The sequence below is a fragment of the Scyliorhinus torazame genome, chromosome 3, assembly GCF_047496885.1.
Source record: "Scyliorhinus torazame isolate Kashiwa2021f chromosome 3, sScyTor2.1, whole genome shotgun sequence".
Taxonomy (NCBI): domain Eukaryota; kingdom Metazoa; phylum Chordata; class Chondrichthyes; order Carcharhiniformes; family Scyliorhinidae; genus Scyliorhinus; species Scyliorhinus torazame.
Window position 1 is genome coordinate 314,256,569 of NC_092709.1, and position 13,062 is coordinate 314,269,630.

Genomic DNA, 13,062 nt, shown 5'->3' on the forward strand with positions numbered 1-13,062 from the left:
ATATAGTCAGCAATGGCAATAGAAACGAAATGGCAGAAACAGAATTAACATTTTAGGTAATTACCGTTCACCAGAACTGGTGAAAGGTCACAGGACTGAAATGTAAACTCTGTTTCTTTCTTCACAGGTGCTGCCAGAACGGAGTATTTCCAACATTTTCTGTTTATACTTCAAATTGCCATCATTCACAACATTTCACTTCAGTGCAAGCTAAATGGGGCTATTTATAGGACATATAGAGGGAGGTGGTGGCATTGTCACGGCACTCTGGTTCCTGGTTTTGAATCCTACGACAGCAGATGGTGGAAATTGAATCCAATCATGCCTGGAATTAAAATGTCTAATGTCAATTGTCATTAAAAAAAACCCTGCTGGTTCACTAATGTCCTTTATCTTCCCCAAGTCCTCACCTGGTCTGGCCTACAGATCTCTAGATCTGTAGTGAATTCTGTAGAGAAGTGACTCCAGATCCACAATAATTTGGTTGACTCTTAAATGCCTAGTAAGCCATTTAGTTGTATCAAACTACTACAGAGTCAACAAAAGGGAAAGAAACAGACATCAACCTCAGCAAACCCTGCCTGGTCGACCTTGCAAAGCCCTCCTTACTAACATCTAGTGGCTTCTGCCAAAATTGGGAGAGCTTTCTCACAGCCTAGTCAAACAACGGGTTTAGCTCAGTGGGCTAGACAGCTGGTTTGTGATGCAGAACAAGGCAGCAGCGCGGGTTCAATTCCCATACCAGCTGAGAATTCTGAATTCTCCCACTGTGTACCTGAACAGATGCCGGAATGTGGCGACTAGGGGATTTTCACAGTAACTTCATTGTAGTGTTAATGTAAGCCTACTTGTGACAATAAAGATTATTTATTTAACAACCGCCTGACAGTCATAATCAGGGAATCATGCCTTTCAGTAACGTCACCACTTTCACCATCCCTGGGTATGTCCTGTCCCACCAGCAGCAGAGACGGCAACACAGTGGTGGTATACAATTGCCCTGGGAGTCCTCAACATCGACTCTGGACCCAATGAAGTCTCATGACTTCAGGTCAAATGTGGACAAGGATACCGCCTGCTGATTACCACGTACAGTCCACCTTCAGCTGATAAATCAGTGCTCCATGTTGAATACCGCTTGGAGGAAGCGCCAAGGGCACAGAATGTACTCTGGGTGGGGGACTTCAATGTCCATCACCAAGAATGGCAACTGATCGAGCCCTAATGGACATAACTGCTAGGTTGGGTCTACGACAGGTGGCGAGGGAACCAAGACTGGGGAAAAACATACTAGACGTCATCCTCACCAAACTGCCTCCTCCATCGTGTTGTGTGGCACTACCATTGCGCTAAATGGGATAGATTCAGAACAGTTCTACAAACTGACTGGGCAGCCATGAGGCACTGCCAGCAGCAGCAGAATTTACTCAGCCATAATCTGTAACCTCATGGCCCAGTATATCCCCACTCTACCATCACTACCAAGCCAGGGGATCAACTCTGGTTCAATGAAGAGTGCAGGAGGGCATACCAAAATAATAAGGTGTCAAACTGGTGAAACTACACACAGGACTGCTTACTGCTCATGTCATTTGGCATGCAAGTGATAAGACAGAGCTAAGTGATCCCACAACCAACAGATCATATCTCAGCTCTGCAGTCCTGCCACATTCAGTCATGAATGATGGTGGACAATTAAACAATTCACTGGAGGAGGCAGCTCCTCAACTATCCCCATCCTTAATGATGGTGGAGCTGAAGCTTTCTTAATAATCTTCAGCCAGAAGTGCCAAGTGGATAATCCATCTCTCTATCCTCCAGTGGTCTCAGACATCACAGATGCCAGTCTTCAGCCAATTCATTTCACCCCACGTAATATCAAGAATTGGCTGAAGGCACAGGATATGACAATGGATATGGGCCCTGACAATATTCCGGAAATAGTGAAGATTTGTGCTCCAGAACATGCCGCGCCCCTAGCCAAGCTTTTCCAGAACAGCTACAACATTGGCATCTACCTGGCAATATGCAAAATTGCCCGGGTATGTCCTGTACATAAAAAGCAGGACAGATCCAACCCAGCCAACTATCAGTCTATTTTCCATCATCAAGAAAGTGATGAAAGGGGTCATCAACAGTGCTATCAAGTGTCGGTTAACAATAACCTATTCAATGATGCTCAGTTTGGGTTCGGTCAGGCTCGCTCAGTTTGGGTTCTGTAAGGCTCACTCCGCTCCTGACTTCATTACAGCCTTGGTTCAAACATGGACAAAAGAACTGAACTCCAGAAGTGAGGGGAGATGCGCTTGGCATCAAGGCAGCATTTGAGAGTATGGCATCAAGGAGCCTTAGAAGAATTGGAATCAATGGGAATCAGGAGGCAAACTCTCCGCTGGTTGGAGTCATACCTAGACAAGGGAAGTTGGTTGTGATTATTGGAGGGCAGTCATCTCAGTCCCTGGACATCACTGCAGGAGTCCCTCTGGGTAGTATCCTAGGCTCAACCATCTTCAGTTGCTTCATCAAATGACCTTCCTTCTAACACAAGGTCAGATGTGGGGATGCTCGCTGATGATTGCACAATGTTCAGCATCGTTCACGACTCCTCAGACACTGAAGCAGTCCACATGCAAATACAGCAAGTCCTGGACAATATCCAGTCCTGAGTTGTATGTGGCAAGTGACATTTAAATCACACAAGTGCCAGATAATGACCTTTCCAATAAGAGAGACATTCAATGTTATTGCCATCACTGAACCTCACTATCAATATCCTGGGGGTTACCACTGACCAGAAACGCAATTGGACCAGCCACTACTGTGACTACAAGAGCAGGTCAGAGGCTAGGAATCCTGTGGCAAGTAACTGACCTCCAGACTCCCCAAAGCTTATCCACCATCTACAAGGCACAAGTCAGGAGTGTGATGGAATACTCCCCACTTGCCTGGATTGATTGCAGCTCCAACAACACTCAACAAGCTCAACACCATCCAGATAAAGCACCTGCTCAATTGGAACCCCTGCCACAAACATTCACACCCTCCACCACCGAACAGTAGCAGCAGTGTGTCCCACTTACAAAATGCACTGCGGAACTCACCAAAGCTCCTTAGGCAGCACCTTCCAAACCCACGATAACTACCATGTAGAAGGGCAGTAGATACATGGGAAAACCACTGCCTGCAAGTTGCCCTCCAAGCCACTCACCATCCTCACTTGGAAATATATCGCCATTGGAAGAGAGGGCAGTAGAGTGGAGCTGCTGATTGGCTGTTGCGGGGAAAATTTGCATCAGTGCGTTGCGGTCACCGTATCTTGAAGGTGGTTTGTGGAGGACCTGTTGTCAAGTGACAGTTAAACCCGAACACTTCTTCAGTGTTTCCCTCCCTACCTCCTCCTCGAAACAAAAAACAAAAGACAATTACAGTAAGGATCTCAGCCGAGTAAAGATCAGAGGGAGACGCGAGGGCAGGTAGAAGTAGAAAGAAGTTGAACCGTGATGTTACAGCCTGCAATGAAAGAGCGTGAGGAGAGCGGCGGAGGCTCAGTGAAAGAGCTCGAGGGGAGCGGCGGGGACACAGGATAAAAGAGCGCGAGGAGAGCGGCGGGGACACAGAATAAAAGAGCGCGAGGAGAGCGGCGGGGACACAGGATAAAAGAGCGCGAAGAGAGCGGCCGGGACACAGGATAAAAGGGCGGCGGGGACACAGCTGCCGGAGAAGCAGCCTTCAGATTTTCGGCGGGAGCAGTGTGTTGGTAAGTATTGTGATTGGTAAGTAAAATCTTTATTCCTGTGGATGGACTCACTTTGGAGCATCCACGATGCGGAGGAGGTCGTGGATAGCACGTTCAGTGAGTTGGTCACACGGCAGATTAGGATTGGTGAGGGAGACAGGGAATGGGTGACCAAAAGGCAGAGAAAGTGCAGGAAGGCAGTGCAGGTGTCCCCTGCGGTCATCTCCCTCCAAAACAGGTATACCGTTTTTGATACTGTTGGGGAAGACGACTCACCAGGGGAAGGCAGTAGTAGCCAGGCTCATGGCACCGTGGCTGGCTCTGCTGCACAGAAGGGCGGGAAAAAGACTGGCGGGCTATAGTCATAGGGGATTAATTCGTAAGGGGAGTAGACAGGCGTTTCTGTGGTCGAAAACGAGACTCCCGAATGGTATGTTGCCTCCCGGGTGCACGGGTCAGGGATGTCTCAGGTCGGCTGCTGGACATACTGAAGGGGGAGGGTGAACAGCCAGTTGTCGTGGTGCATATAGGCACCAACGATATAGGTAAAAAACGGGATGAGGTCCTACAATCAGAATTTAGGGAGTTAGGAGATAAGTTTAAAAAGTAGGACCTCAAGGGTAGTAATCTCAGGATTACTACCAGTGCCACGAGACAGTCAGAGTAGAAATTCAAGAATAGTCAGAATGAATACGTGGCTTGAGAGAGGGTGCAGGAGGGAGGGGTTCAGATTTTTGGGACATTGGAACCGGTTCTGGGGGCGTTGGGACCATTACAAAATCGGATGGTCTACACCTGGGCAGGACTGGAACCAATGTCCTAGGGGGTGCTTTTGCTAACACTGTTGGGGAGGTTTTAAACTAATGTGGCAGGGAGATGGGAACCAGATTAGGAAGTTAGAGGTCAGTAAAGAGGCAGCAACTAAAGCCAGTAAGGTACTAGATAATAAACTCAATGTGACTAAGGGGAAGAGTAGACAGGGAAGAGATGATGAACGCAAAGGGACAGGTGGTCTGAGGTGCATTTGTTTCAATGCGAGAAGTGTAGCTTCTTAGGGCTTGGATTAGTATCTGGGAATATGATGTTATTGATATTACTGAGACTTGGTTGAGGGAAGGGCAAGACTGGCAACTAAATATCCCAGGGTATAGATGCTTCAGGAGGGATAGAGAGGGAGATAAATGGGGTGGAGGAGTTGCATTACTGGTCAGAGATGATATCACAGCTGTGATTAAGGCGGGCACGATGGAGGATTTGAGCACTGAGACAATAAGGGTCGAGCTAAGAAATAGGAAGGGTGCAGTAACATTGGTGGGACTTTACTACAGGCCTCCCAAAAGCGAGTGTGAAGTAGAGGTACAAATATGTGGACAGATTATAGAAAAATGTAGGAGCAATAGGGTAGTCGTGATGGGAGATTTTAAACTTCCCCAACATTGAATGGGATTCATGTAGCGTTGGAGGCGTAGATGGAGCAGAATTTCTAAGGAGCATCCAGGAGTTTTTTAGAGCAGTATAGAAATAGTCCAACTCAGGAAGGGGCCATACTGGACCTGGTATTGGGGAACGATCCCGGCCAGATGGTTGAAGTTTCAGTCCGTGATTACTTTGGGAATAGCGATCACAATTTCGTAAGTTTTAGAATACTCACGGACAAAGACGAGGGTGGTCTTAAAGGAAGAGTGCTAAATCGGGGAAAGGCCAAGTATAACAAAATTCGGCAGGAGCGAGGGAATGTGGATTGGGAGCAGTTGTTTAAGGGGTAAATCCACATTTGAAATGTGGGAGTCTTTTAAGGAAATGTTGATTAGAGTGCAGGGCAGACATGTCCCTGTGAAAATGAGGGATAGAAATGGCAAGATTAGGGAACCATGGATGACGGGTGGAATTGTGAGACTAGCTAAGATGAAAAAGGAAGCATACATAAGATCTAGGCGACTTAAAACTGATGAAGCTTTGGAGGAATATCGGGAAAGTAGGACAAATCTCAAACGCGCAATAAAGAGGGCTAAAAGGGGTCATGAAATGTCTTTGGCTAACACGGTCAAGGAAAATCCCAAAGCCTTTTATTCGTATACAAGGAGCAAGAGGGTAACTAGAGAAAGGATTGGCATACTCAGACAAAAGAGGGAATTTATGCATGGAGTCAGAGGAAATGGGTGAGATTCTTAATGAGTACTTTGCATCGGTATTCATCAAGGAGAGGGACATGACGGATGTTGAGGCTAGGGATGGATGCTTAAATACTCGAGGTCAAGTCGGCATAAGGAACAGGGAAGTTTTGGGTATTCTAAAAGGCATTAAGGTGGACAAGTCCCCAGGTCCGGATGGGATCTATCCCAGGTTACTGAGGGAAGCGAGGGACGACATAGCTGGGGCCTTAACAGATATCTTTGCAGCATCCTGGAGCACGGGTGAGGTCCCGGAGGACTGGAGAATTGCTAATGTTGTCCCTTTGTTTAAGAAGGGTAGCAGGGAATCCAGGGAATTATAGGCCTGAGAGCTTGATGTCAGTGGTAGGCAAACTGTTGGAGAAGATACTGAGGGATAGGATCTATTCACATTTGGAAGAAAATAGACTTATCAGTGATAGGCAGCATGGTTTTGTGCAGGGAAAGTCATGTCTTACAAACCTAATAGAATTCTTTGAGGAAGTGACAAAGTTAATTGATGAGGGGAGGGCTGTAGATGTCATATACATGGACTTCAGAAAGGCGTTTGATAAAGTTTCCCATGGCAGGTTGATGGAAAATGTGATGTCGTATGGGGTTCAGGGTGTACTAGCTAGTTGGATAAAGAACTGGCTGGGCAACAGGAGACGGACAGTAGTGGTGGAAGGGAGTGTCTCAAAATGGAGAAAGGTGACTAGTGGTGTTCCACAGGGATCCGTGCTCGGACCACTGTTGTTTGTGATATGCATAAATGATCTGGACGAAGGTATAGGTGGTCTGATTAGCATGTTTGCAGACGATACCAAGATTGGTGGAGGTGCAGATAGCGAGGAGGACTGTCAGAGAATACAGCAAAATATAGATAGATTGGAGAGTTGGGCAGAGAAATGGCAGATGGAGTTCAATCCAGGCAAATGTGAGGTGATGCATTTTGGAAGATCTAATTCAAGAGCGGACTATACGGTGAATGGAAGTCCTGGGGAAAATTGATGTACAGAAAGATCTGAGAGTTAAGGTCCATTGTACCCTGAAGATGGCAACGCAGGTCGATGGAGTGGTCAAGAAGGCATACAGCATGCTTGCCTTCATCGGACGGGGTATTGAGTACAGGAGTCGGCAGGTCATGTTACAGTTGTATAGGATCGTATAGTTGTGCAGTTCTGATCGCCACATTACCAGAAGGGTGTGGATGCTTTAGAGAGGGTGCAGAGGAGGTTCGCCAGGATGTTGCCTGGTATGGAGGGTGCTAGCTATGAAGAAAGGTTGAGTAGATTAGGATTGTTTTAGTTGGAAAGACAGAGGTTGAGGGGGGACCTGATTGAGGTCTACAAAATTCTGAGAGGTATGGACAGGGTGGGTAGCAACAAGCTTTTTCCACGAGTGGGGGTGTCAATTACAAGAGGTCACGATTTCAAGGTGAGAGGGGGAAAGTTTAAGGGAGATGTGCGTGGAAAGTTTTTTTACGCAGAGGGTGGTGGATGCCTGTAACGCTTTGCCAGTGGAGGTGGTAGAGGCGGGCACGATAGCATAATTTAAGATGCACCCTGCAAAATTGATTAAAAACACAGCTGATCAGCTTGGGAATACTCTGGATATAATCAGTGTGCAACAAAAAATAGTTAAACAGGATACTCAGCCACAGACATCACAAATCATAGGAAGTGGCAGAGTTTGTGCGGAGTATGAATCTAAACCTACCTAAGCACAGTCTGGTCACATAACAAGAAAGATAATCTGGCACTAGAAAGGATGCAGTGAAGTGAAGCCCTTGGGTTGATAGGTCGCATTAAATAATTTTGAAAAAGCTGCAGAAGCACAGAATGATTACATTGAAGGGAAGATTAGGGATGAAAGATCTCTAGTTTCTTGTAATTCAGGATCCTTAAGCGTAAAGTCATAACATAAAGGTTTAATACAGTAACACTGGAAAGGAATAAAAAAAAGTGGCCTTGTTGGAAATAATGCAGAGAGAACCATGAATAAAGCATAAAACATAGGTGTTTGGTCAAAATTCGATACTATCCATTCTCACAATAGAAGTGACTAGACTACAAAGGTACTTGATTGGCTGTGAAGCTCTTTGAGATGTCTGGTGGTCACAAAAAGTAAGGCATCCTTTTTCAATTTTCACAAAACAAAATTTCCCAATGCAGCAACTTCCCAATTTATATAACATTCATCATACTGGATACTAAAAAAAAAAATATTGTAGAGTGAGAACTGCATTTACACTTCCCCAAAACATTGCAGTCTAGGGCAACACTTTATCAAACATCCATAATCATGTCTTATCATGCCGCAAATCCATGTTTCTTCAAACTCTATTTTCCGATAACAATCTTTGGTCAAATAGTGGATATTCAGCCCATACCTGGTCCCAGCCCCAGAGTTTTGATCGAGGTTCAGGTAACTGCAGCAGATCAACAGCCGTTTCTCTTATAATCTCAGGGTTCAGAACTCGAAACTGTGCTGGTTGAATTGGTATTTCCTCTGTCACTTTCTGCCAGAACCAAATTCTTTCCCAAAATGACTAAATGGTAAAGAAAATACTATAAATTACAAAATATACATTAACAAAAATGCTATATATAAATAAATCCACTTTGACCCTGTTCAGTTGAGATTTCAAGATTGGGGCCAGCGTAACATTGGTTTTACAGCAGTGATTTTACACAACTTTGGAACAGATTGTCATAATATTAAAACTTTATTTAAAACAATTCTGCTAAATCACAGGTGGATTTGTCAGGTGTAACATGATTGTTACAGTATGATTTTTATGCTATCATTAATTCAGCAATCTGTGCCGTGTCGTGGGGGCAATCTTTTCCTTCCGCCTCGGCCATAGCTTCCACGATGGCTGTTGCGGAAGTGACCCCGCCCTGCGTGGGGATGACGTCAACAGCCGCTGACGCTCCCGCGCATGCACGGACTTCCGCCGGCCGGCGCAGTCCCTTCGGACCCGGCTGGCGTGGCGCCAAAGGCCTTTCCCGCCAGCCAGCGGCGCGCCAACCACTCCGGCGTGGGCCTAGTCCCTCAAGGTGAGGGCTTGGCCCCTAAAGGTGCGGAGTGGTTCCCGCCACTCCAGGTTAGATTCCACTCCATGAAACTGTTAACAGAACATAAAGCACTTCCTACAAAGGAGGGAAGATCAGCAACAGATCACCTTTCTGTCTTTATAGACCAAGTGACCAGTTTAGACCACACACCAGGCAGTGTTCCTTACCTGATCAATGACATTTGTATCCTCAGCTCAACATCATGTATTTTAGGAGAAAAAAAAAAGTTGAGCAAAAATGTTGTCCTCTGACGAATAAAAAACAAGAGGAGCTACCATAAAGGCTAAAGAACACATAAATGATTTCCTCCTGATGGTTCAATCAGGTCTGATATGAATGCATGTCTCGTTAGGGCAGCACGGTAGCACAAGTGGATAGCAGTGTGGCTTCACAGCACCAGGGTCTCAGGTTAGATTCCCCGCCGGGTCACTGTCTATGCGTCTGCGTGGGTTTCCTCCGGGTGCTCCGGTTTCCTCCCAGTCCAAAGACGTGCAGGTTAGGTGGATTGGCCATGCTAAATTGCCCTTAGTGTCCAAAAAGGTTGGGAGGGGTTATTGGGTTGCAGGGATAGGGTGGAAGTGAGGGCTTAAGTGGGTCGGTGCAGACTCGATGGGCCGAATGGCCTGCTTCTGCACTGTATTTCTATGTACTTGAAAAGTATCATCTTAAACATAGTAGCTATATTGCTACAACCACCCTGATGTTATACTATCACTGCCTCATTGGTTATTGGCAGAGACGAACAATACAAACTAGTTCAGACTAGACGATGGGATCGATTGAACCAAATAGGAACAAAGTCCCATAATGAGCGTGTTTAGCCTAGTGTTTCGCGGTGCTCGCACTGCCAAGAAACATTAAGCTATTTAATGCGACTTGCATTATATTAAGGGGCCTGACGGGTTACACATGGCCGAGGCTACACATAGCCTCCGTTTTGTACAGTGGGGAACATGTGCAGTGCCAGGGCACCACCCTGTCCTAAGGGCATGCAGCTGGGGGCCTCCAATCCCGAGAGACCCCCATGAGTGCCGTTCTGTTTGGTCCCCATTTGCGGGGACCAGTGCTGAACGACGCTCGCCTGAGGTCTCTGAGGCGAAAGGGATGAATCCCAAAGCCTTAGGTTCCTCGGGAATCTGCACATTAGAGTGAGACTTACTGCCTCGCTCTAATATGCAGATTTGCCAAAAAGTGATCCCACCACAATGGGCAGGATTTATATTGCAAGATCCCACGAGATCGCGTTGGATCTCACGATGCATTGCGAGCCAGGTAGATCCCGGGATCAGGGTCCAGAATATGTTTTGGGACAAGGGACATTTTGCAGCATTCAGGAACGTAGAAATATGGGAATGGGGTTAATTCCAGAATAGTGCATGTGCGCAGCCATTAAGATAGTTAAGTGCACCTTTATTTTCCATTGTGGTCTTTCTTGTTGAGTGTTTTACCTGTTAATTAACCTTCTTTTATTTGATTGGTTACAAGACCGGACATTTTCCCTCACTGGTTTTGCATATCTGTCCTCACACGATACCAAATTGAAAAAACAATCCTTCCAGGCTTTGGGATACTCTCGCATCTAACTTCAGTGAGGTTCTTAAGTGTTTTGCAAATATAGTGCACCAGTAAGAATTGTTGAAATTTTAGTGAATTGACTCACCACTCTTTCTTTTTTAATCATAGCTTTCAGCCAGCTGAAATCCACTCCCTTATACATTACGGCAACAAACAGCATGTGAGGATCATAGTCAAGCTGAGATTTTGGTGCTCCCTCTGGATAGCTCATTCTTATAGTGGTTCTGTTACCAACATCTTTAGTGAATCCTTGGATTGGTGCATTGTTCAACCTGGGAAGAATATAAATTTCTTGGTATATTAAAACTACAAAAATAATTTAAACACTAATGTTTTGGTTTACATGCATAGTGAGTTTCTAACATTAAATACCTGAATTAGGATGGCGTGTCATAAGGAACAAGGGAGTAGAACAGGCCATTCGGCCTGACGACTGATCGGATTAGGGTCTTGACTCGGTTTCCTGCCTGCACTCCCTCAGGCCCTGGACTCCCTTGTCTATCATAAAGCTATCCAACATATTCAATGACCCAGCCTCCACTGCTTTCTGTGGAAGAAAATTCCACAGGTTAACAACACTGAGAAAAATATTCTCCTCGTGCATTTAAAGGGAGGTCTTTTATTATTACACTGTGTCCCCTACAAGAGGAAATATCTTGTTATCTACCCTATCAAGTCCCTCAGGATCTTGGGTAATCTGATGAGATTGCTTCATTCTTCTAAACTCGTTGTTAACGGCCTAGTCTTTCTTCATAAATTCTTCATCCCACGAATGAATCGCCTGAACTTTCTCTGAACTGCTTCTAATTTTCAAAAGGAGCCCAAAACTGTGCACAGAACTTTTAAAGTGGTCTTACCAAGACCCTGCACAGCTGCAGTAAAACTTCCCTACTTTCAGGAAGAAATCCCCTACTTCAGGAAGAACTCCCCTACTTGGGCGCTGGTTTAGCACAGTGGGCTAAACAGCTGGCTTGTTCATACTTCATAGAATTTACAGTGCAGAAGGAGGCCATTCGGCCCATCGAGTCTGCACCGGCTCTTTGAAAGAGCACCCTACCCAAGCCCATACATCCACCCTATCCCCATAACCCAGTAACCCCATCCAACACTAAGGGCAATTTTGGACACTAAGGGCAATTTAGCAGGCAAAACCACCCAACCTGCACATCTTTGGACTGAGAGAGGAAACCGGAGCACCCGGAGGAAACCCACACACACATGGGGCGAACATGCAGACTCCGCACAGACAGTGACCTAAGTCGGGAATCGAACCTGGGACCCTGGAGCTGTGAAGCAATTGTGCTAACCACCATGCTACCGTGCTGCCCTATAGTAGTGCAGAACAAGGCAGCAGCGCGGGTTCAATTCCCAGACTGGCTTCCCCGAACAGGCGCCGGAATGTGGAGACTAGTAATTTCTTGCGAAGCCTACTTGTGACAATAAGCGATTATTATTACTGTTCCATTCTCCATGCAATGATGCCAGCATTCTATTTGCCGACCTAATCACGTGCTATTACTAACTTTGTAATTCATATGCCAGGACACTCAGATCTCTTTGTACCATGTTCTGCAATCACCCTTCATTTAAATAATATGCTGCTTTTCTATTCTTCCTGCTAAGGTAACAAATCACATTTTTCCACTTGTATGCCATTTGCCAAATTTTTGCTCGCTCGCTTCTTTTGACAACTTACTTGCCTACCTATTTTGGTACAATCATCTAGCTACCATGCATTCAGTCCCTTCACTCAAGTCATTGATGAAGATTGTTAATAGTTGAGGCCCTAGCACCGATCCATGTGACATTCCACAGCTCGCCAACCTGAAAACACCAATTTATCCCCTACTCTGCTTCCTATTAGCTTACCAATCCTTTTACCATGCTAATAGGTTACCCCTGGTCTTTTGGAAATCCTGTACACTCGACTTGCAGGTTCTCCTTTCCACCTTACTTGCTACTTCCTCGAAGAACCTCTAATAAATTCAGCACAATTGCCCTTTCACAAAACCACGTCGACTCTGCCTGATACCATTGATAATTTTCTAACTATCTTGCCAAAACCTCAAAAATGGATTGCAGACAGATGGCAGGCAAACTGGCCTATAGTTTCTTGCTTTCTGTCAACCAAATTTCTTGAATAAAGGTTTGATATTTTATTATCCAATCTGCTGGGACCCTTCCAGAATCAGAGTAATTTTGGAAGATTATGACCAACACCTCTGCTGCTGCAGCCACTTCTTTTAGACCTTAGGAGTGCTGCCCATCAGCTGTTACGTCTACTTGTTTGCACGTTTCGCTGATAAGTGATTGTTAAGTTACTCCCTCCCTTTTGCCTCTTAATTTTCAAGTGTTTTTGGGAAGTTTCGAAGTCTTCTGTACTGAAGACAGACTGCCATTTCCTTGTTTGAGACAAGACTGCAAATTCCTTGTTTCCATGATTAATTCTCCACTCTCTCTAAAGGACAAGCACTCTCTAGTTTTTCCTTTTTACATACATGCAGAAACTGCTATCTGTTTT

At 45.5% G+C, this 13,062-nt stretch overlaps 1 protein-coding gene across 3 annotated transcripts in view; it reads right to left on the reverse strand.

Annotated features, from left to right (window-relative positions):
- Positions 1 to 13,062, reverse strand: part of st3gal5 (ST3 beta-galactoside alpha-2,3-sialyltransferase 5) — a 102,583-nt gene that overhangs the window by 19,411 nt on the left and 70,110 nt on the right. For 2 of the 3 annotated variants that reach the window (XM_072497567.1, XM_072497566.1), the window contains exons 2-4: positions 10,914 to 11,088; positions 10,627 to 10,813; positions 8,279 to 8,437 (exon numbers count right to left, since the gene is read on the reverse strand). In XM_072497567.1, coding sequence (XP_072353668.1) covers positions 8,279 to 8,437; positions 10,627 to 10,752 — 285 coding nt within the window. In that variant the 5' untranslated portion in view covers positions 10,753 to 10,813; positions 10,914 to 11,088. The remainder of the gene's footprint in view (positions 1 to 8,278; positions 8,438 to 10,626; positions 10,814 to 10,913; positions 11,089 to 13,062) is intronic. The other variant, XM_072497565.1, reaches the window with a different exon arrangement.